The sequence below is a fragment of the Rhinatrema bivittatum genome, chromosome 2, assembly GCF_901001135.1.
Source record: "Rhinatrema bivittatum chromosome 2, aRhiBiv1.1, whole genome shotgun sequence".
In the NCBI taxonomy this organism is placed as follows: domain Eukaryota; kingdom Metazoa; phylum Chordata; class Amphibia; order Gymnophiona; family Rhinatrematidae; genus Rhinatrema; species Rhinatrema bivittatum.
This window is the reverse complement of record NC_042616.1, coordinates 737,691,769-737,719,075: the sequence shown is the minus strand read 5'-3', so window position 1 is coordinate 737,719,075 and position 27,307 is coordinate 737,691,769. Positions and strand designations below refer to the sequence as shown.

Sequence of the window (27,307 nt, the reverse complement as noted above, 5' to 3'; positions counted from 1 at the left end):
CTTGGTACCTGGAAGGTGGTGTTCTTAGTCACTATTTCTTTAGCTAGTATGGTCAGTGAGTGCAGTTCTTTCACATCACCTCCTTTTTCCTGTTGGTTATTCCTCTCTCTGCAGCCCAGCATTATTCTGCCTTTAACTATCGCCTTGTCACATGCTTCACTGCCTTTAGACTGCTAGATACTATTACTCCAAGTCCCTTTCCCAGTCTGTGCCCATTAGTCATTCACTCCCATCACACACAGCTTTTTTAGATTACCGCTCCCCATGATTCTGCACTTCTTGGCATTGATTCCCAGCTGCCAAATCTTTGACCATGCTTCAAGCTTTCTTAAATCACTTTACATTCTCTTTACTCCTTAAGGCGTGTCTACTCTGTTGCTGATCTTAGAATCATCCGCAAATAGACAAACTTTACCTTCTATCCCTTATGCAATGTCGCTTACAAAGATATTGAATAGAGCGGGTCCCAAAACCGATCCTTGTGGCACTCCACTTAACACTATTCTCTCTTTAGAATAGGTTCCATTTACCATTGCATGCTGTCTCCTGTCAGTCAACCGGTTTGTAATCCACTCCACCACCTTAGTACCCACTCCCAAGCTTCTCATTTTATTCACAAGCTTCCTATCCAAGAAAATCACATCAAGTGCTTCTTCCTAATTCCAATTCTCTAGTCACCTGATCAAAACAAATCAATTAGATTTGTCTGACAGGACTTCCCCTGGTGAATTCATGCTGCCTCAGGTCCAGCTACTTACTGGATTGTAGATAGTTCACTATCCTTTCTTTCAGAAGAGTCTTCATTAATTTTCCCACCATAAAGGTGAGGCTAACCAGCATATAATTTCCAGCCTACTTTCTGCTACCACTCTTGTGAAACAGGACCACAACTGCTCTTCTCCAGTCACATAGCACCACACCCATTTCCAGGGATCTATTGAATAGGTCTTTCAGCAGACCCGCCAGGACATCTCCGAGTGCTGGTAGTATCCTGGAATGTACCTCATGGCCTTGTTCACTTTCAGTGTTCCTAGCTCTTCCCATACATTCTCTTATGTAAAGAGTTGTCTACCCCATTCTTTTGTATGGTCTTGTCCACCAGCAATTGTCCTTCTCCAGGATCTTCTTTAGTGAACACCGAACTGAAGTGTTTGTTAATATTTCTACCATTTCTTTGTCTGTCTCTACACATTACTCCTTGTGACCTTTTGAATTTCACTATACCACTTTGGGCTTTCCTTCTTTCTCTGATATATCTGGTGTTTTGCCCCTCTCGTCACCACTTTGGCAGTCCTTTCTTCTGCTTGATCTTTTGCTTTTCTGATTTTTTTTTCTTCATCTCCCTCAGTTTTACAAGGTATTCTTCCTTGTGTTCCTCTTTTTAGGATCCCTTTATACTTCCTGAGTGCTGTTGTTTTTACCTTTATTTTTTCAGCCACCTCCTTTGAGAACCAAATCGGTTTATTTTTCCTTATTCTTTTGTTTATTTTTCTAACATACAGATTTGTTGCTTTTGTAGTAGCGCCTTTTAATTTCACCCACTGTTCTATCTCACCCATTTTTTCCCAGTCTTCTAGTTCTTCTTTCAGGTACATTCCCATTTTGTCAGTCCATATGTTTAAAATTCAAAATTTGGGTCTTCATGTGATTTTTCTGTATCTTATTTGCGATATCAAACCATACAGTCTGATAATCACTGGTGCTCAGGTGTGCACCTGTCCAGACATTAGACATCCACATTAGTGAGCACTAGGTCGAGTATTACACCCTCACTCATGGGTTCCATTACCATTTGTTTGAGCAGAATCATTTTAAGGGCATTCACTCTCACTACTTCTTGCAAATTCTGCAGAAGGGATACTCTAATCCACATCTGGCAGATTAAAATTTCCAATGATCAATGCTACTCCCTTCTTTCCCAGTCTTTTGGGTGTCTTTCACCAGATCATGGTCCAGGTCTTCAGCGTGGGTTGGAGGCTTGTAAACCACACCAGTGTAAATGGAAGAACCATAGTCTTGTTCTAGGATAACCTATAATATTTCTTCTGTACCTACGTCCCTTGCATTTTGGTTGCATTGAAAATAGAATTTATAAATCAAGTGTAAAATAATCAAAAATGAATTAAACAGTGCATATCCCATTTAAAAATATATTTTTCAAATAGAAAAAAGATTTAAATGTAAACTAATACAGACAACATCACCAAGAAACCATGAAATTGCTCTTTTTGAAACTAACACCATTCAAATTTGCCTTATATACTGCCCTCCTACCCTATTAGAATTAAACATATCCCCTCTAATTGAATTCCTAACAACACACTTAAACACCTCTAAACCCACAATTGTACTAGGTGACTTCAACCTACATATGGATTCGCACCCCCTATCCAACACCTGTCAAACACTGATAGATTTCATGACGGCACTAGGATTCACCCTAACTACTGACAAGCCCACACACAAAGCAGGACACTCCCTTGATTTATCATTTATCAAACACAGCCACCTAGAACACATTAAAACTGAATATACACCAATACCGTGGTCAGACCACTTCCTAATAGAATCCTCTATTAAACATACCAAACAACAAGTGACTCAAAAAAGAGAACCCATTGAATTTGAATATCGCCCACCTTATAACATAGACACCCTGAAAGACAAATTAGAAGAAAAACCAGCTGAAATAGATTGCACCGACTGCGAATCTGCAATGACAGCATGGATGCAAACAACCAAAAACTTAGCAGATGAGAGAAACCCAATTAAATATATGAGCATCAGGGAACCCAAAGAAACAAACCCCTGGCATAACGAAAAGATAAAGGTAGTCAAAAGAACCCTGAGGAAAAAAGAAAGAATGGAAAAAAAATAAAACTGAAAACCTGACTAAATACAGGAAACAACTAGCCTACTATAAGCAAATAATAATGCTAAGAAACAATATTATAGCATGAAAATAGAGAAATTTGCAAACAACCCTAGAGCCCTGTGACCATAGTAAAAAATCTCACAACCGATACATCTCACTCTTCACAAAACTTCCAGTAAATAGATGTAATGAAATAGCTACATTTTTTAATGACAAAATTACGAACCTAAAAACAAAGATTCCAAAAATAACTAAACAAAACATCAAAATGCAAAAAAGAGACGTTAAACAATGAGAGACGATGGAATATCCGAAATAGAAGTTGAATCGATACTAAAAAACTAAACCCTGCCCCACATGCTTATGACACAATACCGACCATAGATATAAAAAAAAACTAGCCACCACAACCTCTCAGACCTTAACAAAAATCATTAATCTATCTTTAAATGCCAGATTCACTAAAAGGAGCAATAGTAAAACCAATGTTAAAGAAAAAGAACAGTGATCCACTCATCCTGAGCAATTATAGACCAGTATCTAACCTACCGCTAATTGCAAAATTAATAGAAAAAAACGTACAAAATCAATTAGCAGAACACTTAGAGGACAATAATATCCTGTACCCATCACAACATGGCTTTCGCAAAAATTATAGCACTGAAACACTACTACTTGCACTAACTGACAACATCATGAGAAGTTTCGACAGCAGTAAACATTACATTTTAGTGATGCTGGACCTATCAGCATTTGATACAGTAAATCATGACATCCTATTAAGTAGATTAGAAGAAATAGGATTATGCAACACAACAATCAAATGGTTCAAATCATACCTAAATAACAGATATTTCCAAGTGCAAATCAAAAACGTAATGTCAAAAAAAATAAACCTTCAAACAGGAGTTCCGCAGGGATCAGCCCTATCTGCCACACTATTCAACATATACATGCTGCCACTATGCCATCTGCTAGCTGGTTTGGGCATTTCACACTGCATATACACTGATGATATTAAGTTAATACTTCCAATTAACGACTCAATTGAGAAATCATTAACCTTAGCCAACATGTATCTAGATATAATAAAACAACTCCTTAACCAAATGGAATTAGTTATTAATATTGAGAAAACAGAATTCTTACATCTAGAATGAAAAAACATCACAATCAATAACAACCAAAAAATACAACTAGCTGAGAAAGTACGAAACCTTGGAGTGATTATTGATTCGGAACTAAGTATGAAACAACATATATCTCTAAAAGTAAGGGAAGGATACACCAAACTTATGACTCTTAAAAGACTTAAACCATTACTAACGACAAACGACTTCTGATCAGTATTACAAGCATTAATTTTTTCAAGCACGGACTACTGTAATGCCCTGCTACTTGGATTACCCTTCACCACAATAAGACCACTACAGGTATTACAAAACACAGCTGCAAGAATTCTAACTGGTAAAAGTAAGAGACCATATAACCGAAACCCTAATTGAACTACACCGGCTACCCATTGAACAAAGAATTCAATATAAGACTCTATGCACCATACATAAATTAATACATGACGAAAAGGCAGAATGGCTGAACACAGCCCTTCGCGTACACATCCCCAAAAGAAACCTGAGATCAGCAAACAAAGCCCTGCTAACTATTCCCTCAGTTAAAACAGCCAGACTAACTCAAGTAAGGGATAGGACCCTATAATATGGAACACCATGCCTTCAGAAATCAGAATGCAGAGAGACATCATCAAAACGTTTAAAAACATGGCTATTTAAACAAGCATACCACAAAGAGAATGGAGAGTAGAATCCAGAGAAATGTAGAATGCAGTCATCAGAACTCCCACACACTCACACACACACACACCAGCTTACTCAAATTGTGTGTATTTTATTCTTATTAGATTGCAACAACATAGGCCGAGATGTAAGTGTGAATTTATCTTATAGCTGATATAGTTAGAAGTAGACATGACTTATCACAACCACTAAGTAATATTTAATATGAAACTGTTACAGTATTTGTTGGCACCTGTTTAGTTAATATATTATAACACATTTAAGCAAACATGTAATTATGTGCCTTATTGTGAACCATTGTGACGGCAGCTTGCTTAATGACGGTATAGAAAAGAATTTAAATAAATAAACTTAAAATGTATCAGCTAAAATAGGCTGAAAAAGCCAAACTTTAAGCTGTTTATAAAATGCACAAAGATCACTAATATCTCTGAGCTGAACTGAGAGTGAGTTCCAAAATTTAGAAGCAGCCACAGAAACCTTTATAATACGATTCCTTTCTAGCCTAATTTCCTGAAACCCTGGAACATAGAGGAAAATCCATTTGGGATGATATTAATTCTCTAGCTGAAGAGGAGTGACCAGTTGTGTCAGTCAGGAGTAGCCTAATGGTTAGAGGATTGTGAACCAGATAAGTCAGGGTTTAAATCACTTCCTGTGGCCTTAGGCAAATCACTTCATCCTCCATTGGCTCAGGTGCAAACGTAGGGTATCATTCACTATGCCATAGTATTTATCTCCAAGAAAAAATACCTTGGAAGTCAGAAAGCTGCAGTAAATGATCCTGCAGCTATGTGACTCCTGTTGTATTTTTCTCCATGGGAAAATACCATGGGCCACGACATTGTCCTTCAGAGAAATAACATGGGAGTGGACGTTCCCCATAAAACACACAATGGCAGCCCCGGGACTGAGGGGCCACCATTGCTCAAAGGGGTTGATGGCCCCAAGTAAGCCTGCCCTAAATGTAGTGCCAAACCCTGGGGGTCTACATAGACTTTCTGTCCCGCCCCCATTCTGCCGCTCTAGGAGGCAGCCTTTCTGTAAATCTTTTTTTTTTTTTTTAGTAACTATCAGTGCAAGCCGTGCTCCGAGCCCCAAACCCTTTCCCTTCACTGAAAACATCTGGCCCCCAGTGGCCAGGATCCCTCACCTTCTGGCCCCCACCTTTCTCAGAAAAGAAGCTCTGCATTCCTGATTGAGTGAAAATTAAAGATCCTTGTAAACTCAGACTCAGAACATGAGGTCCGTTTTATGCAACAGTACAGAGAGCAAATTAATATGCCTCTAGCAACTCTTGTTTAAGTTAGAATATGATCTAAGAAAAGATCTATGGAAGGATTTTAAAAAATTACCCAATTTTCCTCCATATCTACCGCAACCCAAAGAAAAAAAAATCTTGTAATTGAAAAGAATCGATTAAAAAAAAAATAATTAAAATTTCCAACTCCTGGGCTCCCAAAGGAGCATACCTCCCTTTGGTTTGCCCCTTTGGGGTAACCTGCCACTGGCATCATAGCCAATAAGATGAGGCCAGAGTCCTGGAAGTAATGTTGGGGTGGGGGCAGGTCCAATGTCAGCCGCTGAGGTTTTTATGATGGAATAAATTAAAAAAAATATTGTAAATATCAGGAAATCAGACGGTTCTGCGCCTCTCAAGATACTGGGAAATGCTGAATTTACTGAATGCTGGATGACCTTCTCCTCCATTAATTGATATTTACTAGTGTTACAGGACAAGATATGTACATGGAGTGATAGAGGACAGAGAAAATTCTGAGAATAACACAATTTATTCCAGATACTGTGGAGTAGCCTGCTCCTGTCAACATGTTTCTAACTAGCTACCTAATAAGATTAGGCATTATGCCACAGGGTCAGATAGTGTCATCTTCTAGAGTCAAGAGATGCTAATCTTCTGTTTCTTCAGCATCTGTCTGATTTGGGAAACCTATGAGAAACCGAAAATATGAATGCAGATAACGATTTTAAGACCTTTACTTTGCCCATCTTCCTTCTGCAAATTTAGAGACCCTATTCTTAAGCACGTTACTGGTTGTCAGTCTGGTCTTGGGATCCTGCCTTCCCCAGGCTATGAATAATGAATATGTATGAGATGCAGTGACCAAAATGAAAATTTCCAAGCCCTGGGCTCAAGGAATTGGAAGTTTATTTTGCATGAGATGCAGCTAAGGCAGTTGGTGTAGCTGGGTTTAAAAAAAAGGTTTGGATAAGTTCCTGGAAGAGGTCTATAAACTGCTATTATTCAATAAGGAATAGCCAATGCTTGTTACCAGCATTTTAGTACTTTGGGATCTATCTAATGTTTGGGTACTTGCCAGGTACTTGTGACTTGGATTGGCCACTGTTGGAAACAGGATAGTGGGCTTGATGGGACCCTTGGTCTGACGCAGTATGGCATATCTTATGTTCTTATGACCAATATGCATGAGATGTGGTGGTTGCTCCTAGAGTACTGTGTGGTCACCACATCTCAAAACAGATATAGTGAAATTAGAGAAGTTACCAAAATGATTAAAGGGGATGGAAGGGCTAAAAAGGCTAGGGGGCTGTTCAGCTTGAAAAGAGATGTGGCTGAGGGGAGATATAATAAGAGGTCTATAAAATCATGAGTGTAGTGGAACAAGGAAACATAAATCTGTTGCTTAATCTTTCTTAAAAAATAAAAAGACTAGGGGCCACGCCATGAAGTTACTAAGTAGCACTTTTAAAAACAAATCAGAGAAAATATTTTTTTTTCTAGATGCACAATTAAGCTCAGGACTTCATTGAGAGGATGTGGTATTGGCAGTTAGCGTAGCTGAGTTTAAAAAAGACTTGGAAAAATTGCTAGAAGAAAAGTCCATAAACCGCTATTAATCGTGTTGACATAGGGAATAGCCACTACTTGTTACCAGCATTATTAGCATGGGATTTATTTACTGTTTCAGTATTTGCCAAGTACTGGTAACCTGGATTGGCCACTATTGTAAACAGCATGCTGGGCTGGATGGGCCCTCTCTCTAACCCAGTATGGCAGCTTCTTATGTTCATAAACTGTTTTTGACAAGGTAGACTTGGGGAAAGCAATTTCTTATCCAGGGATATAAACAGAATATAAGTGCCATGCTGGTCCATCGAGCCCAGCATTCTGTCTCTGACAGTGGCCAGTCTGGGTCATAAGTACCTGGCAGCTCCCCAATAGCTGATCTGTTTCTTCTATCTCACTGCTAGGTGCAAGTGCTGGTTTCCCAAATCTACCTGGTTGATAACTGTTTATGGACTTTTCCTTCAGGAACTTGTCCAATCCTCTTTTTAACCCCACTGTTAGTTGCCTTGATCATGTTGTCCAACAACAGATTCCATAGCTTGATTATGCACTGAGTGACAAAATACTTCCTAAGATTTGTTTTCAATCTGCCAGTTGCTAGTTTCTTGGAGTGTCCCCTAGTCCTAGTATTTGAAAGGGTACATAATCATTCCCTATCCACGCACTCATTATTTTATAAATTTTAATCATATCCGCTCTGTCATCTTTTTTGAAGCTAAAGAGCCCTAATCTGTTTAGCCTTTCTCCATAAGGGAGCTTTTCCACCCCTTTATCATTTTTGTTGACCTTCTCTATACCTTTTCTATGTCTACTATGTCTTTTTTGAGATGGGACGATCAGAACTGCATACAATAGTTAAGGTGCAATAGTTAAGATCTATAGAAAGATACTATGATATTCTCAGTTTTGTTCTCTATTCCTTTCTAAATAATCCCTAACATTCTATATGCTTTTATGACCGCCACTGCCACACGCTGAGCTGAAGATTTCAATATATTGTCCAGAAAGATGCTTTGACCTATTCCTTTCTTCCAATTGCTCTTAAACTTCTCCATCTCACTTCTTCCTCCTCAGAGCATCATCTAACTTTCACATTGAACCATTCTTCCCCATAGCCTTGCCTGTCACCACCAATATCTTCAGGAATCTCCAGGCTATCAACCCTTAAATCTTCTCCACTACTGTCTCAAATCATATCTCTGTCAGTTGATGCAGTAGTTTCTTCTTAGAACACTATACTGTCCTCTGCTTTAGATACTTTTGCCTCTCCCCTTTCATTTCCTGCAAGATGCACCAAACCCCCCAGCCTTGGCTCACCTTCAGAATTCACTTCCTATATTCTTATGCCCACTCTGCAGAGCATCTCTGGCTAAAATCCCAAGCCCATGCCGATTTCATACATTTAAAATTCAGATTGACTTCCTTCCAGTCTATTGCACTTGCCAAGTAAAACTGTCCATGTGACAATCTCTTTTGCCTCCAACCCTTATTGTTTCTTTGCCACACTCTGTTCCTTCTTTAAACTGCCTTTGCTTCCCACCCCCACTCCACTCTGTGCCCAGGCTATGGTTGAGTACTTTTATGACAAGGTACACAAAATTAGTCTTGAATTCTCAATCAGGTCAACTCTGTCTCTACCTTCCTCTCTCCCATTTCATTCCTCTTCCCTTCATCTGCCCCCTGTCACACTCTCATCTTCTGAAGTCACAGTGGAGAAACTTCCCATCTTCTCTGCTCCAAACTCACTACTTTATCCTCTGACTCCATTCCCACCCAGCTTCTCTGCTCTATTTCCCTTCCGTCTATCACATTCTCAGTCTGTCACTTTTCGCTGTTACTGTTCCCATTGACTTCACAGCACTCCTCAGAAAACCTTAATTCCCTAGCATTTGACGGACTCAGGACCAGTGGGTTTATTCTCCCCTGCCAGCAGATGGAGACGGAGCAAGCTGACGTCACAGTACATATAGCCCTGCAGTGACCCCAACCTGCCAGGATTCTGTCTCCAGCAGATTGTGGATGTGCATCTCCCTATAGGGGATTGCTTTGAGTTTTTCAGAAGGAGAAATATGAAATTCTAAATTCAGGAAAAGAAGCTCTTCTGCGATGGTACCTAAAGATCCCTCCCCCAGTTGAGAATTCCTGAGGTTGATTTCTGTGATCTCCTCATATGAATGCTTTGGTCCAGTAGCTGGGTTTCCTGGTGAGGACTTAGCTGCTAGTTCAGCTGAAAGGCAGCAGGTGCAGGAGGCCAAGCGTGGCGGTGGCGGCAGATGCTTTCTCCCTCCGCAGTTGGAGATCATCTCTGAACTCAGCCAGTAAGCCCTGAGCTCAGATAAGGTTTAAAAAAAAAAAAAAGTTTTACCCTAAATTCAAGACAGAGGGGTTTTAGGATTTCCTCTGGTCTCCGTTCTCAGTTCGCCATACTGACATTTGTTCCCGCTTCCATTGGGGTTGGGGAACTGGGCAGCCAGCCGGGTTGAGCAGCCTCCGGTGGGCTAGGACCCGCAGTTAGGCTTTGTTCTTGCATGCTGCGTGGTAGGCCGCGGCGGCCATTTTTGCATGCTCATGTGTGTGTTCTGCCCTCTATAGGCTGTCTGTGTGCACAGTGCGTCTGCTCTGTGCACACGTGCGCTCTGTTTTTGGCTGCAGTTTTTACGTACACAAAACACTTTTTACGTGCTTAACTTGGCAAACAGGTTGTGCATGCGCCTTGCTGCACTTTCTTCTCAGCGCTTATTTTTTGGGTGCATTTATTTTTTTGAGCGCAAGCCGTTCTGACACACCTTTACCGCCATGATGGCGCCAGTAAGCAAGAAACCTAAGTGTCTTTTTTTGTGATGACTGTCATATTAGGGCTTCTCAGCCTGCCCTGGCTTCTAAGCTGTGTCAGTGCTCAGGGAGAGTTATCGTCCTCTGATTTTGCTAAGCCTGGCTCTTCCCATTCTGATGATGAATTGGTCACAGCCTTGACTGGAGAAGGAGGGACACCAGATCTTGGTTCTCCCTTGATTGGCTCCTCCGTTGGCGAGAGCAGTTCTGTGGAACCAGCTGCAATTCCTTCTGGGCTTGATCTGGACACAGTCCTCCACTTCCCCATTTCTGGCTGGTCAGATCCTCAGCCGATGGCTCCTTCCTCTTCCAGTCCTATGCATAAGCGCCGGGGCTCGCCTTGCCCTCCTGCGGGTGTTCCTGACAGGAATCTGAATGGCACTAATAATGAGGTTGATCCTGATTCCCTGGAAGATGGGAAAATTCCTCCAGGACTGGAACCATATCGAACCATGTTGCGGTCTTTCATAGAGATCTTGAAACATCTGAGTGTCCCTGGTTTGGATGACATGTCAGAACCGAAGAAAAATCCCATTTTGGTTTCCTTAAGGAAACCTCTTTTTTTTTTTTTTTTTCCCTCTGATGGATGCCATTCAAGAATTAATTGATATGGAATGGAATGCCCCAGAGGCAGATTTTAAAGAGGGTCTGACATTGGAATGCCTGTACCCCTGGATCTGGCTGTAAGAAAGCATTTGCGGTTTCCCAAAGTGGATGCTCTGGTATGTGCCATTTCTAAGCGGATGACTATCCCCATAGAGGGAGGAGTGGCCCTGAAGGATGTACATGATTGAAGCATTGAGGCTATTCTTAAGCAAGCCTTTTAGGCAGAGGCAATGAATAAACAGATTGCCTTCTCTTTTGCCCTAGTGGTGAGATCTTGTCTGCTTTTCTCTCAGGGGGTTGATGAGTCTGGAGGGAATGCCATAGTGGTAATGGAACCTGCTGCCGCCTTTTTAGCAGATGTAGGCTATGATTTGGTCGGGACTTCAGCCAGAGGAGTGGTTTTGGTGATAGCTGCCAGGCATCGACTCTGGATGCGAAAATAGTCAGCTGACATAGCTTCCAAAGTCAATCTTACCAAGATGCCCTTTAAGGGCTCGCTCTTGTTTGGGAGCGAATTGGAGAAACTGGCCAGTAAGTGAGGCAAATCTCAGTTCCTCAGTTGCTGGAGGATAAGAAACTGTTACAGCGCCCCTTTGGTATGAGGGGTCATTTCTGGGGTTCAGGCTTTTTCATCCCCGCAGAGGGACGACCTTTCAGCAGAATCGGCCTTTCGGTAGGTCTGTTCTTTCGTCCCGACTGCCCAAGAGAGGAGCGGGCTTAGGTGGTGGATCTTCCCAAGGCTCCCTATGAAGATTTACTGACTCACTTCCTGGAACAGGAAATAGGACATCTCTCTCATCGGAGGTGGGTCGAGATCATGTCAAAACAGTGGGTCCTGGAGGAGTAATGCGAAGGGTATGTACTAAATTTTCGCAGTATTAAGAACATAAGAAAATGCCATACTGGGTCAGACCAAGGGTCCATCAAGCCCAGCATCCTGGTTCCAACAGTGGCCAATCCAGGCCATAAGAACCTGGCAAGTACCCAAAAACTAAGTCTATTCCATGTAACTATTGCTAATGGCAGTGGCTATTCTCTAAGTGAACTTAATAGCAGGTAATGGACTTCTCCTCCAAGAACTTATCCAATCCTTTTTTAAACACAGCTATACTAACTGCACGAACCACATTCTCTGGCAACAAATTCCAGAGTTTAATTGTGCGTTGAGTAAAAAAGAACTTTCTCCGATTAGTTTTAAATGTGCCCCATGCTAATTTCATGGAGTGTCCCCTAGTCTTTCTACTATCCGAAAGAGTAAATAACCGATTCACATCTACCTGTTCTAGACCTCTCATGATTTTAAACACCTCTATCATATCCCTCCTCAGTCGTCTCTTCTCCAAGCTGAAAAGTCCTAACCTCTTTAGTCTTTCCTCATAGGGGAGTTGTTCCATTCCCCTTATCATTTTGGTAGCCCTTCTCTGTACCTTCTCCATCGCAATTATATCTTTTTTGAGATGCAGCGACCAGAATTGTACACAGTATTCAAGGTGCGGTCTCACCATGGAGCGATACAGAGGCATTCTGACATTTTCCGTTTTATTCATCATTCCTTTTCTAATAATTCCCTTTTTTGACTGCCGCAGCACACTGCACCGACTATTTCAATGTGTTATCCACTATGACACCTAGATCTCTTTCTTGGGTTGTAGCACCTAATATGGAACCCAACATCGTGTAATTATAGCATGGGTTATTTTTTCCTATATGCATCACCTTGCACTTATCCACATTAAATTTCATCTGCCATTTGGATGCTCAATTTTCCAGTCTCACAAGGTCTTCCTGCAATTTATCACAATCTGCTTGTGATTTAACTACTCTGAACAATTTTGTGTCATCTGCAAATTTGATTATCTCACTCGTCGTATTTCTTTCCAGATCATTTATAAATATATTGAACAGTAAGGGTCCCAATACAGATCCCTGAGGCACTCCACTGTCCACTCCCTTCCCTTCCTCAGGACGTGTTCATGGTGTCTCCTTGCCACTTCCCACAGAAGAAGCAGGCAGTGGAGCTCCCACTTCAAAGGCTGTGGTTCCAGTGCCCACATCTCAAAAATATATGGGGTGATATTCCATTTAGTTTGTTGTGCTCAAGAAGGAGGGCTCCTTTTTATCTCATCCTGGAACTCAAGAGGGTTAACAGTCACTTGAAGGTGACTCCTTTTCGAATGGAAACCTTACGCTCTGTGATAATGGCGGTGCAGTCGGGGGAATTTCTGACCTCCTTGGAACTATCAGAGGCTTACCGTCATATTCCCATCTGATTGGAACGCCAGCGCTTTCTACGCTTTGCGGTGTTGGGGCACCATTATTGTTTCAGGCACTGCCCTTTGGTTTAGCCGCTGCTCCCAGGACATTTTCCAAGATTATGGTGGTGGTAGTGGCGGCCTTGCGAAAGGAGGGAATCCTGGTGCACCCGTATTTAGATGACTGGCTGATTCGAGCCAAATCTCAGGATGAGAGCCGCCTGGTGAGACACAGGGTGATCTTATTTCAGGAGCTCGATTGGGTGGTGAACCTGACCAAGAGCAATTATCAGCCATCCCAGTCACTGGAATATCTGGGGGCCGGTTTGACATGGGACCGGAAGTTTGGATCCAGAAACTGATGTTTCAAGTGCATAAGTTGATGAACACCATACACCTGAAAGCGTGGTCCTATCTACAGGTACTCGGCTTGATGGCAGCTATCCTGGAAGTGATGCTGTGGGCAAGGGTGTATATGCGTCCTCTTTAGCACACACTATCTCATTGGAACCATCAATCTCAGGATTATGCAGTTTGGCTCCATTTGCCACTGGAAATCTGCTCCCACCTCCAATGGTGGTTGCAGAAGGATCATATGAGAGAGGGAGTTTCCATGTCCTCTCCGCCCTGGTTGGTACTTAAGACAGATGTGAGTCTCCATGGTTGGGGTCTGGAGTTAATGGCCTAGGGATGTTGGAATGTTGAAGAGTCCTGCTGGAATATCAGTCGCCTAGAGGCCTGAATGGTACGGACTGCATACTTGCAGTTCAGCCACAGGCTGCGGAATCAAGCAGTTCGCGTGATGTTGGACAAAGCGACGACGGTGGCCTATATCAATTACCAGGGAGGAACCAAGAGCCAGTAAGTGTCGCAGGAAGTAGACCAGCTAATGGAATGGGTGAAAGGTCATCTGCAGATGATCTTGGCCTCTTGCATTGCAGGAAAAGACAACGTAAGAGCAGACTTTCTCAGCAGGGAGAGTGTAGACCCAGGATAGTGGGTGTTGTCAGCCAAGGAGTTTCAACTGATTGTGGGTCGCTGGAGCCTTCCATTCATAGAACTGCTGGCAACGTCTTGAAATGCAAAGGTTCCTTGATTCTACAGTCACAGGAGAGATATGTGGTTCCTGAGCATAGACGCTTTCATACAGGTCTGGCCAGAAGACTGATTGCTTTATACCTTTCCTGCATGGCCCTTGCTGAGCAGGATAATATGCAAGATCGAAGGCCACAGAGGGCTAGTACTTCTGGTGGTGCCCGACTGGCCCAGGCATCCGTAGTATGCAGATTTACGACGACTCCTGATGGAGGCCCCCCTTCTTCTTTTGCTGCAAATGGATGTGCTAAAGCAGGGACCGGTTCTTCATGAGGATCCAGCTCCATTTTGTCTTAGGGTTTGGTCCTTGAGAGGGCTCACCTGTTAAAGCGTGATTATTCCTCTGTGGTGATTGCCACTTTACTTCACGCTCGCAAGTTTTTCACTTCCTTGGCTTATGTGCGGGTTTGGAGAGTTTTTGAGGCCTGGTGTGAGGAGTGGGGTATTCTTTCTCGTTCAGTTAAGATCTTGCTCATTCTGGATTTTTTGCAGGCTGTACTGAATAAAGGCTTGGCCCTTAATCCTTTGAAGGTGCAGGTTACAGCTCTTGCCTGTTTTAGAAGCCTGGTGAATGGTATTTCCTTGTCCTCTCATCCTGACGTGGCCCGTATTTTGAAAGGAGTGAAGCAACTTAGGCCTTCCTTGAGGATACTGGTTCCATTGTGGAGTCTTAATTTGGTGCTGGACTTTTTGGCGGGTCCTACATCCAGACCACTGCGTAGCCTTTCCTTACAGTTGTTGACCTTGAAGACTGTGTTCCTGGTGGCTATATGTTCTGCGCATTGGATTTCTGAACTGCAGGCCTTGTCTTGTTGGGAGCCATTCCTTTGAGTGACTCCGGGGGGCATTACAGCTGAGTACTGTTCCATCTTTCTTGCCCAAGGTAGTCTCAAACTTTCATTTGAATCAGTCCATCTCCTTGCCATCTCTGGATAAGATCAGGGATGTGGAGGAGTTTCACCTTTTGCACTCCTTGGATGTTCAGCATCTTGTCGTGCGGCATCTGCAGGTCTCTGAGTCTTTTCGAAAGATGGATTGCCTGTTTGTTCTCCATGGCAGGAGTAAGCAGGGAGCTCCGGCTTCACAGGCCACAATAGCTCGTTGGATTAAGGAGGTGGTCATGGCCGCATATGTGGATGCTGGAAAGCCATTGTCCACTCAGGTTAAGGCTCATTCCACTAGGACTCAGGCAGTGTCGTGGGTGGAAGTTAGTTTGTTGTCTCGTCGATATCTGCTGAGCTGCAATGTGGTCCTCCTTACACACTTTTTCCAGGTTTTATCGTCTGGATTTGCAGGCCTGGGAGGTTGCAGCCTTTGCATGTGCGGTGTTGATTGGACCGCAGGCAGCCTCCCCTCCTGTTGGGGGGAGTAGCTTTGGTACATACCACTTGTCCTGAGTCCATCTGTCTAAACACTAGGAAATGGAGAAATTACTTACCTGATAATTTTGTTTTCGTTAGTGTAGACAGATGGATTCAGTTTCCTGCCCTCGGCTGCCGCATAAGTATATCAATAGTCGTCCTGTGTGGCCCTGGGTCCCAAGGGATTACTGGTAAGTGTTCATCCAGTCCCTAGCTTGGGGTCCCTAGAATCTTACATGAGTTCAGTGTTTATGGTTGGTTGAGTACTGTTCTGGTTACCTGTTTTTAATCAAGTATTTGCTAGTCTGTCCACAGTTGCTTTTCAAGAGAATAGTGGCAGGCTGGGGTCACTGCAGGGCTATATATACTGCGATGTCAGCTTGCTCTGTCTCTATCTGCTGGCAAAGGAGCATAAACCCACTGGTCCTGAGTCCATCTGTCTACACTAAGGAAAATGAAATTATCAGATAAGTAATTTCTCCTTTGGATTATTCCTGCCTTGCTAACTTTCATCCCATCTTCCTTCTCTTTTGCATCCAAATTAATTGAATGTGCTGTTCACCTACACTGTCTTGATTTTCTTTCATCTCCAGCCATTCTTGAGCTACTCTAGTCTGGTTTTTGCCCTCTACTTTCTGCATTGTCAAAGTCTCCACAGATCTGCTTATGGCTAAAACAAAGTACTCCATCTTATTCTTCCTTGACCTATCTGCTGCTTTTGACAATGTTGTTCACCTATTCCTTGATACTCTGTCCTTAATTGGATTTTGGGACTAAATCCTGCCTTGGTTCTCTTCTTACCTGTCCTGTGCTGGATCTTCCTCTGTCATCCACTATTAATTGATGTGTGTCAGGACTCTGCCATGTAGCCTCTTCTCTGTTTTTCTCTACACTAATTCCTTTCATGCTCTGATTTCCTCTTATGGCTTGCAATGCTATCTTTATGGTAATGATTTCTAAATCTTTCTCGCTACACCAGAAATGTCATCAGGAATCCTGTCAAAAATCTCAGTTGCTTATTTGACATTGTTACCTGGGTGTCCCAGTGCCACTGTCAACATAAGATGGCCAAGACAAATCTCCTTAGTTTTCCCTTCAAATTCAACTTTTTCTCTTCCCTCTTCTCTGTTTTCTGCAGGTAAAACTGTCATCCTCTGTCAGGCCAACCCATAACCTTGGTATCCTCTCTGATTCTTCTCTTTCTCTCACATGCCCAAAACACTACTAAAATGTGTCTACTAGAACCCTTATCCACTGTCTCTAATCACCTCCTGCTTAGACTACTGCAAACTGATCCTCACAGTTTTCTCACAGTGAATCATTTCTCTCCACTACAGTGTATCCAAAATTCAGCTGCATGACTTATCTTTCACAATTCAAGCTTCTCTTACTCACCTACAACAACCTTCACTCTGCAGTTCCTCATTACTTCTCCTCCTCTTATCTCTCTTACACCCTTCTTCATGAACTTTGCTCATTGGGCAAGTTGCTCTTATCTATTCTATACTTTCCACCTTGCTGTACCAGATGCTTCATGTAGACTTCTGAGTTGGTGCATCATACTGCCTCTCTGGTCTTATTCTTATTCAGTTTAAAATTCACCTTTTTTTATGCTGCTTTTAAATCTTAGCTCCTGATTATTCTGCATTCAACCTTATTGATTTTAATTTTTTCATAATAAATGAAATTCTCCAAATCTCTTTCCCTGCAAATTTGTCTTGATTAGATTGTAAACTGCACTGAGAGACTCTTATGTATGCTTGTATACTTGAAGAGTGCTATAGAATTGTTTAGTAGTAGTAAGAACCAGGTTTATGTATGCAGGCATGTTCATTAGGGATATCCTGACAACTGGTCCTGCTAGTGGTTGTCCAATGACTAAGCTGAAAACCATGACTCACGAATTTATATCATTAAGAGCTATGCTTATTTACTTTGATATATTTGAATAGCATCATGGAAGTAAGTGCTAGGTAAACTGAGTATCCTGTTTCTTGGAGAATTTCAATTACTTTTATAGCATCCATTCCAAGGACTTTGGGATTTAAAGAATTAAAGTATGGGGATTATTGTCTGTCTTAACCATAGTTGTCTTGAAAATTCCATCCTTGAGGCATTGAGCAAGGCTCTATTTTCTTTTATAGTTTCTACTGTTTTATTTTGTGTTGATTCTATGGGGAATTACACAGTGATACCTAGTGACCTAAAAATGTTACTGTGTAGAAAGGAGACAATGTCTGATACAATATTAATTAGAGCAGCAAAAATATTCCTACATTATGACTTCAGTTTCTGTGATCATTTTAATTATTTTGCTTTTGCAAATCATATGCCAAACTTCATGTAAATTAATCATAAATTGTAAATAAAATTCAAAAACGTTTATCTGGGAATTAGCTAAATGTTTGGAAATAGCTGATGTGACTGGAATAGAAAATGAAGTAAAATCATATATCTATTGAAAATATTGCTTTTAAATTGTTTTTTTTTTCTCTTGTAGATGAAAAGTATGAAATCTCCAAGCACAGAGTGCTACATGGAAAGTCTGTTCCACATTATGTGGCAATAGAATCAGGTGGAAATGGTCTGATGATTGCCTCTTATAAACCCTTCAGATTTATAGCAAATGACGGAGAACAGCTTGAGGAAAACGAAGTTGAGCAGATGGAAGCAAATGGGAAAAAAGGTAATCGTGCACTGATTATGTTTTGGTAATTATACTGCAACGCATATCATTTATGATGATGAGGTATACCAAAGGACTTGAAAATTTAATGTTAGGGTATCTTTATTGGCTACTGGATAAAATATGTCCCTATATTATAAATCCTATTTTGAAGATGAACTTAAATTAATATTAAAGTACAGGTGATTTATTGTATCCAAAACAATTGTAATATATTGTTCAAGTGAATAATCATTATTTATGACATGCTTTTCCACCAAGAGAGTTCAGAGCAAGTTACAATTAATTAATCAGATACATTTCATCAGTTTTAGTTAGGACTTGAATGTAGATTCTGGGAGGTGGTACTGTGACCTGATGTGATAGGAAGAGGGGCGCTAGAGTTCATGACTCACTTAATGGTTCTGTTTGGTTTGTTTATGCTAATGGCTAGGAGCATGAGGCTCTTTTTTTTTTGCCCAACCCAGAGCATCTGTCTTTTGGGGTTTGAGTGTGTTTATTTTGACTTAGTTTGCAATTTTTTTTCCAAGGATTCATTGAGGTTAGGGGGTGATTTGATCTTGGTTTTCATTCAAAGGAGTTAAGAGTTGGATGTCCTCTGCATAGGAGTAATGGGTGATGTGGCAGTTCCTGATGAGTTCACAGAGAAGGGACTAGGTTATATTTTAAAGTATGGGTGAAAGGATGGTGAGAGGATGGATCCTGCCATCCTCTCACTGTTCCCAATAAAGAGGGCTATGTTAGGTTGGCATAGGGAGGCTGGTAAGACACAGGATGCCAGGAGGCCCATAACTTTGGACATTTTGAGAAAAATCTTTCTGTTCCTGGAAGTTGTTTGCTCGGATGCCTTCGAGTCTAATTTATTTAAGTGCGCGTTCTCCTTGTCATTTTATGCGGCCCTCCGCGTTAGCAAGCTGACTGCGCACTCTGCGAATAGGCCTTCCTCTGCATGTTTACAGAGGGAGGATACAGTGCTCGAATATAAGAAACTTACCCTATGCATCCGCAGGTCAGAGACTGACCAATTGGGCGTTGGTTCCAATATCCTCCGAGAATAGTCTGCGGAGGCCACTTGCCCAGTGTGGTCCACCACCATATACTTACATCACTGCCCGCCCTGCGGCGGGCAATTACTTGTACACAAGGATGGTAGCGCGCTTACCCGATACCAGTTTAGTCGGGTCCTACACAAGACACTGCAATCAGCGGGAGACGGAGTAGCAGGTTACTCGTCTCACTCTTTCTGTATAGGGGGGCGGCAACCACGGCTGCAAGCTTAGGATTGCAGGACAAGGAGATAATGGCAATAGGCAGATGGCGCTCAAGAAGATTTAGCAGTTATGTGAGACCAAAAAATTATTTTGCCAATATAGCTTGACTCATTTTATCTGCCGACAGATCGAGGGCCTCGGACGTGCTTCGCATTGATTATAGGCCATTCTTATGTGCGTTGGGCGCATAGGAGGGCCCTTGAACGGCCGGCGGGTGAACACCTTGGCATGGCGGCACATTGAGTTTCGTTGCTTTGGAAAGGGATCCCGGGGGTGAGGTGGGACCAGTTGATGCAGACTGTCCTTGAACTATTAAGAAACAACCTCCCCCCCCAATTGGCTATAATCATACATCTGGGGGTAACGACCTGCCTCTCACTAGAATCTTGGCGTGGTGACCAGCAAAGCGACACCCCCGCATTTAGGTTATGTAGGTCACAGCCCATGGGCCGATGGTCCCCGAACCTCTGGAGCAGACGGCTCTGACTGGGCCAGCGATGCTTCAATGGCCAAGAGGGATGAGGGACAGGAGAAGTACTGAGGCGCTTGGACCAAACGACCCTGACTTCTACGGTCAGGTCACCGGCAATGATGCTGTGGCTTCTACGGCCGGGGGGGGGGGGGGGGGTCAGTGGCAGCTGCTCGGCTTCTACGGCCGGGGGGTGTGCATGTGCCTCAGCAGAATTATGTTGTTAGCACTTGTTAGCGGGGGGGGGGCGCTGGTCACAAAGTGTTAATTTGTAGTTAACAAAGTTTTACAGGTTTGTTTATTATGCTAATGTTGCTGCTTGTTTTTATTTATTACTTGTTACTGTAATTCATATGGGCTGCAGCCATGAATTTGTCCAGACAATAAAACTACTGTTCTCAAATATTCAGCTGCTTCAGTCTTTGGAAATTAAGTTCCTGGGGGGGGGGGGGGGGGTATAGACGTAGCCTTTCCACTGCCCACATTGTGGATGGAAGATGGTCAAGTTTTGTGATGGTGAGACCTGTTTTACTAGTATTGGGTTTTCTGTGAGTACTTTTTTTCAGTTTGTTTGATGCAGGAGATTGTCTCTGTTTAATAAGCTAGCTACATTTTTTTAAGTGTGCCTCATTGTGAGGGAGAGCAGTATAAGGGATTGGGACTGCAAAAGGATGGTAATAGTTGAATGGCTGTCTGGATGAGTTTTCGGTTTGGTTAATGGATCTGGTATGGTAGGCTCTTTTTGCTGCTGTGATTGCTTTGTTATGGGTGTCTGCAATCTTCTGCAATCAGTTCTATCAGCTTGTGACTTTAATTTCTGCCATTACCATTCAAGTCTTCTACCAGTTCTTTTCTTTTCAAGCAGATCCTGAGTGAACTAGGGAAATGGTTTGGAATTTTTAGTGGATTGTGTTTTCCAAGATGCAGTCTTGGAAGAATGATTTAACACAAGTGTTAAAGTGGACAAGTGTTTACCAGGGTGATGGTATACTGGGTGCCCTCCAGTGGGCCCGGTAAGGCAGGATTGGTTTGGCAATCAAGGTGCCTGGCTATATGTTGGCAGGCACTTTATTGGGGGAGAGGTTAGGTGCAGCAGGACAGAGCAAACCTGAGGATTCTAGTGACGGCTGTGCCAGATTTTTATTTATTTTAACATGATTGGCATTTTAGTAATAGTAGTGATCAGCTGGAGGAACTGAATTGGGAAGTAGTATTCCTCAGCTGGAGGAAATATGGGAGGGCCAGCCTTCAGGGTGCACAGTGGCTGCAGCCTTTGGTGTCAAGCCCACCTTAACCTTTCTAACGACGTGTCCCAGGTCCTCGTAGCTTCACGGAAGCCTTCTACTAGGAAATCTTATCGTTCCAAGTGGAAAAGATTTTCCATGTGGTGCATGACAAATGACATCCCTTTTCCTGCCGCACAACAAGGTTCCTGGGCTACCTCTGGCACCTCTGAATCTGGCCTACAAACTTCCGAGTGCATCTAAGTGCCATAGTCGCTTACCACAAAGGTTTAGCAGATGCCCCGCTTTCGGCGCAACTCCTTGTAGGGCGCTTTATGAGAGGTTTACTCCAGCTGAAGCCTCCACGGCGTCCCCCATTGCAGCATGGGACCTCAATGTTGTGCTAGCACGGCTCTGTTCAAGCCCCTACACTCCTGTGAGTTAAGACATCTCACTTGGAAAGTGATATTTCTAGTGGCTGTAACATCAGCTCGCAGAGTCAGTGAGCTACAAGCACTGGTAACATACCCCACCTTCTACCAAATTTCTCCATGATCGTGTGGTACTCCGCACTCACCCTAAATTTCTGCCAAAGGTAGTTTCTGATTTCCACTTAAATCAGTCCATAATACTTCCTTTCTTTTTCCCAAAACCTCACTCACACCCAGGTGAGCGGGCACTGCATTCCTTGGACTGTAAACGTGTACTCGCCTTTTATTTGGACCGCACTGCAGCCCATAGGAAGTCCACCCAACTGTTTGTTTCCTTTGATAAAACCAAACTAGGAGTTCTGGTGGGCAAGCAGACCCTATCCACCTGGCTGGCGGACTATATTTCTTTCTGCCTCCAACAAGCAGGCCTTCCGCTACAGGGACGCGTGAAAACGCATTTGGTCAGAGCCATGCAACATCGGTGTCGCACCTCCGTTCCATACCTATTGCTGACATGTGTAGAGCTGCCACATGGAGCTCTCTCCACACCTTTGCAGCTCACTATTGTGTCGACAAGGCTGGCAGCCAAGATTCCATCTTTGGCCAGTCTGTACTACTTAATTTATTGAAGGGACTACCTTACACCGTGGAAAGACTTTTATTAGAATTGCCCGACTCAAAATACAAGCTGAGTTTCGCCAAAAGGCTGCATCAGGGGAGCTACATATATCAGTATATCAATCTGACCATTAGTTGTTGCAGTAAAGCTTTGTCAGTCAATGAAACATCTCGCAAAGACTTGCACTGCAACAACTAATGGTCAGATTGATATACTGATATATGTAGCTCCCCTGATGCAGCCTTTTGGCGAAACTCAGCTTGTATTTTGAGTCGGGCAATTCTAATAAAAGTCTTTCCACGGTGTAAGGTAGTCCCTTCTGTTTTTTTGCCTTGGCTACGTGGGACCACCTTCCGGTTTGTTTCATTGGACCTACTTAATTTATTTCCAGTTTAATAACCCAACTTCCTACCTGCGACCCGCTGTGAACTTCAGGTGCCCTCATACCCAACAGCACCCCTGTTGTGCCTGTTGCATGTTGTTGGGTGCTTTTGGCTCACTCTGTTTGAGCATCCTGTAGCTCTCTATTCACCCATATGTGAGGACTACCGTCCTGGGAGAAAGCAGAGTTGCTTACCTGTAACAGGTGTTCTCCCAGGACAGCAGATGTTACTTCTCAAGAAATCCGCTTGCCACTCAGCGGAGTTGGGTTCACTTATGTTTTATTTTATTTTTTGTTCGTACTTTTTGCTACAAAAGAGACTGAAGGGGAGACCACTGCTGGATGCAGGGTTAGTGGCATGCTGGGCATGCTCAGTGTGCCAGTCAAAGTTCTAGAAATTGCCAATCTTCAAAATGGCGCCGGCGCTACCTTTGGCCTCACTATGGCCCGACATAGTGAGGCCAAAGGTAGTGCCGGCGCCATTTTGAAGATTGGCAATACGGCCCGCGTGCAGGAGGTCGCTCCCGGACCCCCGCTGGACTTTTGGCAAGTCTTGTGGGGGTCAGGAGGGCCCCCCAAGCTGGCCAAAAGTCCCTGGGGGTCCAGCGGGGGTCCGGGGGCGATCTCCTGCACGCGTGACGTTGGGAGCCAGGAACCAAAATGGCACCGGTGCTACCTTTGCCCTGTCACATAAGGGCAAAGGGCCACCGGCGCCATTTCTCTTTACGCAGTCGTGGCCAGAGAGAGGGAGATCGCGCCGGGACCCCCCCCCCCCACTGGACCCCAGGTAATTTAAAACATTTTGGGGGGGTTCGGGAGGGTGGGGGATTTGTTTTAAAGGTTCGGGGTGGGCTTTAGGGTTTTTTTGGTGTGCCGGTTTTCCCGTGCCCTATTTAACGATACAATACAAATGCCCCTGACGATAAATCGGGGGCATTTGTATTGTATCGTGCACTCTAATGATTTTGGATGATTTTAAAATTATCTGACGATAATTTTAATCGTTCAAAAATGATTAACATCCCTAGTTTTTAGTACGTGGTTTAGGACTTGGTTTTTGCTGTTGGAGTCATGTGAATTATTGTTGCTATGGTATAGCAGATTTGCTACATATGTCCTGAGGGTGTTTTCTTTGCAGAATTTTGTATTTTGCAATGTACCTGGTAGTGGAGGAAGTTTTTTGTTTTTTTTTTATATGGTGGTGATTAGGGGAAAATATCCTGCTCTAGTTCCATTGTTAGAGGTGTGTATGTTGGATGGGAGGATCATCTGTGGATACAGAGTATTATATTTACTGATCTGGATGTACAGGATTTATATTGGGTTTGTCTTGCACATACAGTGACAAGAATGAACCTCACTGTTAACTCAGGGTACAGTATGTTGGGTCTGATTTTGATCTCTCAAGTTTACTGCTGTTATACTTCTTAATATTTACATTGTGCTAACCTTATTTCTGAAGCTTGCGTTGTGCAATATATACAGGAGCAAAACTGCACACAATAGACAAATATTACAAGAAATATGTGCAGAATAAACTAAATGTCCACGCAAAATGTATTGGTGTTCATGTATGTTTTACTCAGTACAGCAACTCCACAGGATTTTAAACAGAACAGTCTTATATTCAAGCGGGTCCTCTGACACGGACCCATGTTTTGCCGCGAGGCTGCTTCGGAAGGGACGAAGGTAAATGTATCAGTTCTGAAAAAACAAATATAAAGGACAAACTACATGAACTAAAATATAGATGGGAACTAAATATCTTAAAAGCATCAAAACCATCAAAACGTACCTGTGATGTTTTCAACATGAAAATTAACCCGGAGTGCAAAGGTAACATACAACAGATGTCCATTTAACATGAAAAAAAAGGTGCAAATTTCGACAGCCAATCGGAGAAAGTAAAAACTAGTGGACGTGAAAGAGAACTAATATAGAAAATAGAAACATCTATATTTTAGTCCACATAGTTTGTCCTTTAATATTTGTTTTTTCAGAACTGATAAATTGACTTTCATCCCTCGTGGGTAAACACGGGTCCGTGTCAGAGGACCTGCTTGAATATAAGACTGTTCTATTTAAAATACTGTGGAGTTGTCATACTGAGTAAACATACATGAACACCATTAAATTTTGCAATTTATACAGGAAACATATCAAGGTGAGCTTGGAAGTTCTTTAATCAGGTGAGTGGCGATCAAACAATTAGAATTGTTTTTGTGTATGTATATATGTATATATGTATGTGTATGTATATATATATATATATATATATATATATATATATATATATAATATTCACGAACTACTTAAAATTGCTTGTTATGCAAGTGAAGGACCATCATACCACCCCTACGTGTAACTAGACTTACACCTACCCATATATAATTGATCCTAAGTATAATGTGCTCAACTATTTTTTAAGTTCTTTTCACTTATTATGCAATTAAAATGACTTATATTCTATACATCAAGGTTACTTTCCTTTAGACAGCTTCAATATGTTTGTTTGTAGGGCATCTTGCTCTTGGCAGACAGGAGAAGCCTGATGTCAGGTTCAGAGTGAGAAAAGAACAGTTTTGATGAGGTGCAATTCTCCTGATTATAGGAGGAGAGAGAATCCTCCTCTCAGCTGCGGTAGAAGAAAGTACAATTGTCAGGCACAGAATGCAAGCCTGTATTACATTCATATAGTTGTCTGAGGTTGTGCATGTTCATTTATCTGTTTGTGTTGGTGAATCTGTTTGCGAATGAAGCTGTGGCTAAGTATGTCTATGATGTGGACTGAGATTCAGAGAGGAGTCTTTTTACAAGTTCAAGGTTCTTCTCTCCAAATCTGAGGGCAATTTTGAAAGCTGATTTCTGCAGGTAAAATGCTTTTAACCCATAGAAGAAATATTTTCCCTTTTTTTTTTTTTTTTTAAATTGCCCACCCTCAATGCCAGCGAAGCTACAAGCATTATTCTTCTTTAAATGTGGAATTGCTCGCATTGTCAGACTGAAGGATTCCCAATGATGTGTTTAGTTTGTGGGAGGAAAATAACACACACAGATTGTATTTTCACATCTATACATTTTATTTTCCTTTAAAATTTTGCTCGTATGAAGAGCAAGCACACAGCAATGCAGCAAAATTGCGTGCATAATTTTATTTTGATTATTGGGGCAAGACTTGCAGGGAAAAGTATCCATAGTATCTGCACCTAAGTGGGAAGTTCAGTTATTTCCTCTTCTCTGACTTTGGGCAACTCATTTTAATCCCTGTGCCTATCTGAGTATTCTAATCAAAAGATAATGTAAAAAAATATCCACAAGTGAAATTTTATATGGGTGAGGTTGGGTTTTGGTGGATGTATGTCTGAATGTAGCAAAGAGTTGTTGAGAGGGGCTGTCTGTGAGGGAGGCTGAGAGTCATTGGGGAAAGCTGAGAGTGGCCTGGAAACTTTGAGCAAGGTGTGTGAGTGTGTAACACAGAACCCTAAACTATTAATAGAGGAAATGAGTGGCAGGAAAAAATACTCAAACAAAGAATTCTAAAAAAATTCTAGTGAAGGAAATAGAGAGAGTAAAATAATCTGAGGCAAGAGGACAGTAAAATGGTCAATCACTGACTGCAGCAAAGGTTTAATAAACTTAATTAAAAAAAAATACTTAGACTAATTAAATTTCTAGTATAGAGTGCTACATGCCCTTTATTTAGTTTTTGTACAGTGTGACATTTTTTTTCTGTGTAAAGAACACATATACAGTGCTGGACATTTCCCAGGCATCTGGTTGCATGGGTGTTTAAAATTTCCATACTGGCAGCCAGTGCCCAAAACAGGATGATCTAGTATAGTGGTCCCAACCCAAGGCGTCACTTTGTTGTGTTCATTACACTTCCCCCATCATCACTTTCTCTTCTCTTCCCTCTCCCCCTACCCCTTGGCATCATCACCTTCTCCCTTCCCTCTTCCCCCAGCATGATAATTGTGCCTCCCTCCTGGCATCATCACCTTCCCTCTCCCACCATCTCTTTCACCTCCCTGCTATTTTTATCACCTTCCCTCTCCCTCATTCCCTGGGATCATCATCACCACCTTCTCTTTCCTTCTTCTCCTCTCCCCACTCCCTGGCATCATCACCTTCCCTCTCCCTCTCCCACCACCACCATCATCACCTTCCCCTACCCTTGCATCATCATCACTTTTGCTTTTCTTCCACCATTCTCCTGCATCCCCTGGCATCGTCATCACCTCTTTCCTTCTATCCTTCTCCCCCATCCCTTCACATTAACAACTTCTCTCTCCCTTCACCCTCCCCCCATCATCACCTTCCCTCTCCCTCTTCTTCTCACCCCTTCCCTCTGCCTCCATCCCTCTCCCCATCCCTAGGCATAATCACCTCTTCCCCTCACACTCGCATCATCATCACCTTCCCTCTCCCCCCCCCCCCCCCCCGACATAATCATCTTTGCTCTGCCTCTACCCTACTCCCTCACCCCCTGGCATCATCAATTTCCCCTTCTCCATCCCCTGACATCATTGCTTTCTCTTCTCACTCCCCATGACAGTCACCT

At 42.6% G+C, this 27,307-nt stretch overlaps 1 protein-coding gene across 1 annotated transcript in view; it reads left to right on the top strand.

The window, feature by feature from the left end:
- NUDCD1 (NudC domain containing 1) overlaps positions 1–27,307 on the top strand; it is a 358,283-nt gene that overhangs the window by 176,893 nt on the left and 154,083 nt on the right. The window contains exon 5 of the mRNA XM_029591903.1: positions 18,166–18,351. Within this exon, the coding sequence (XP_029447763.1) occupies positions 18,166–18,351 (186 nt within the window). The remainder of the gene's footprint in view (positions 1–18,165; positions 18,352–27,307) is intronic.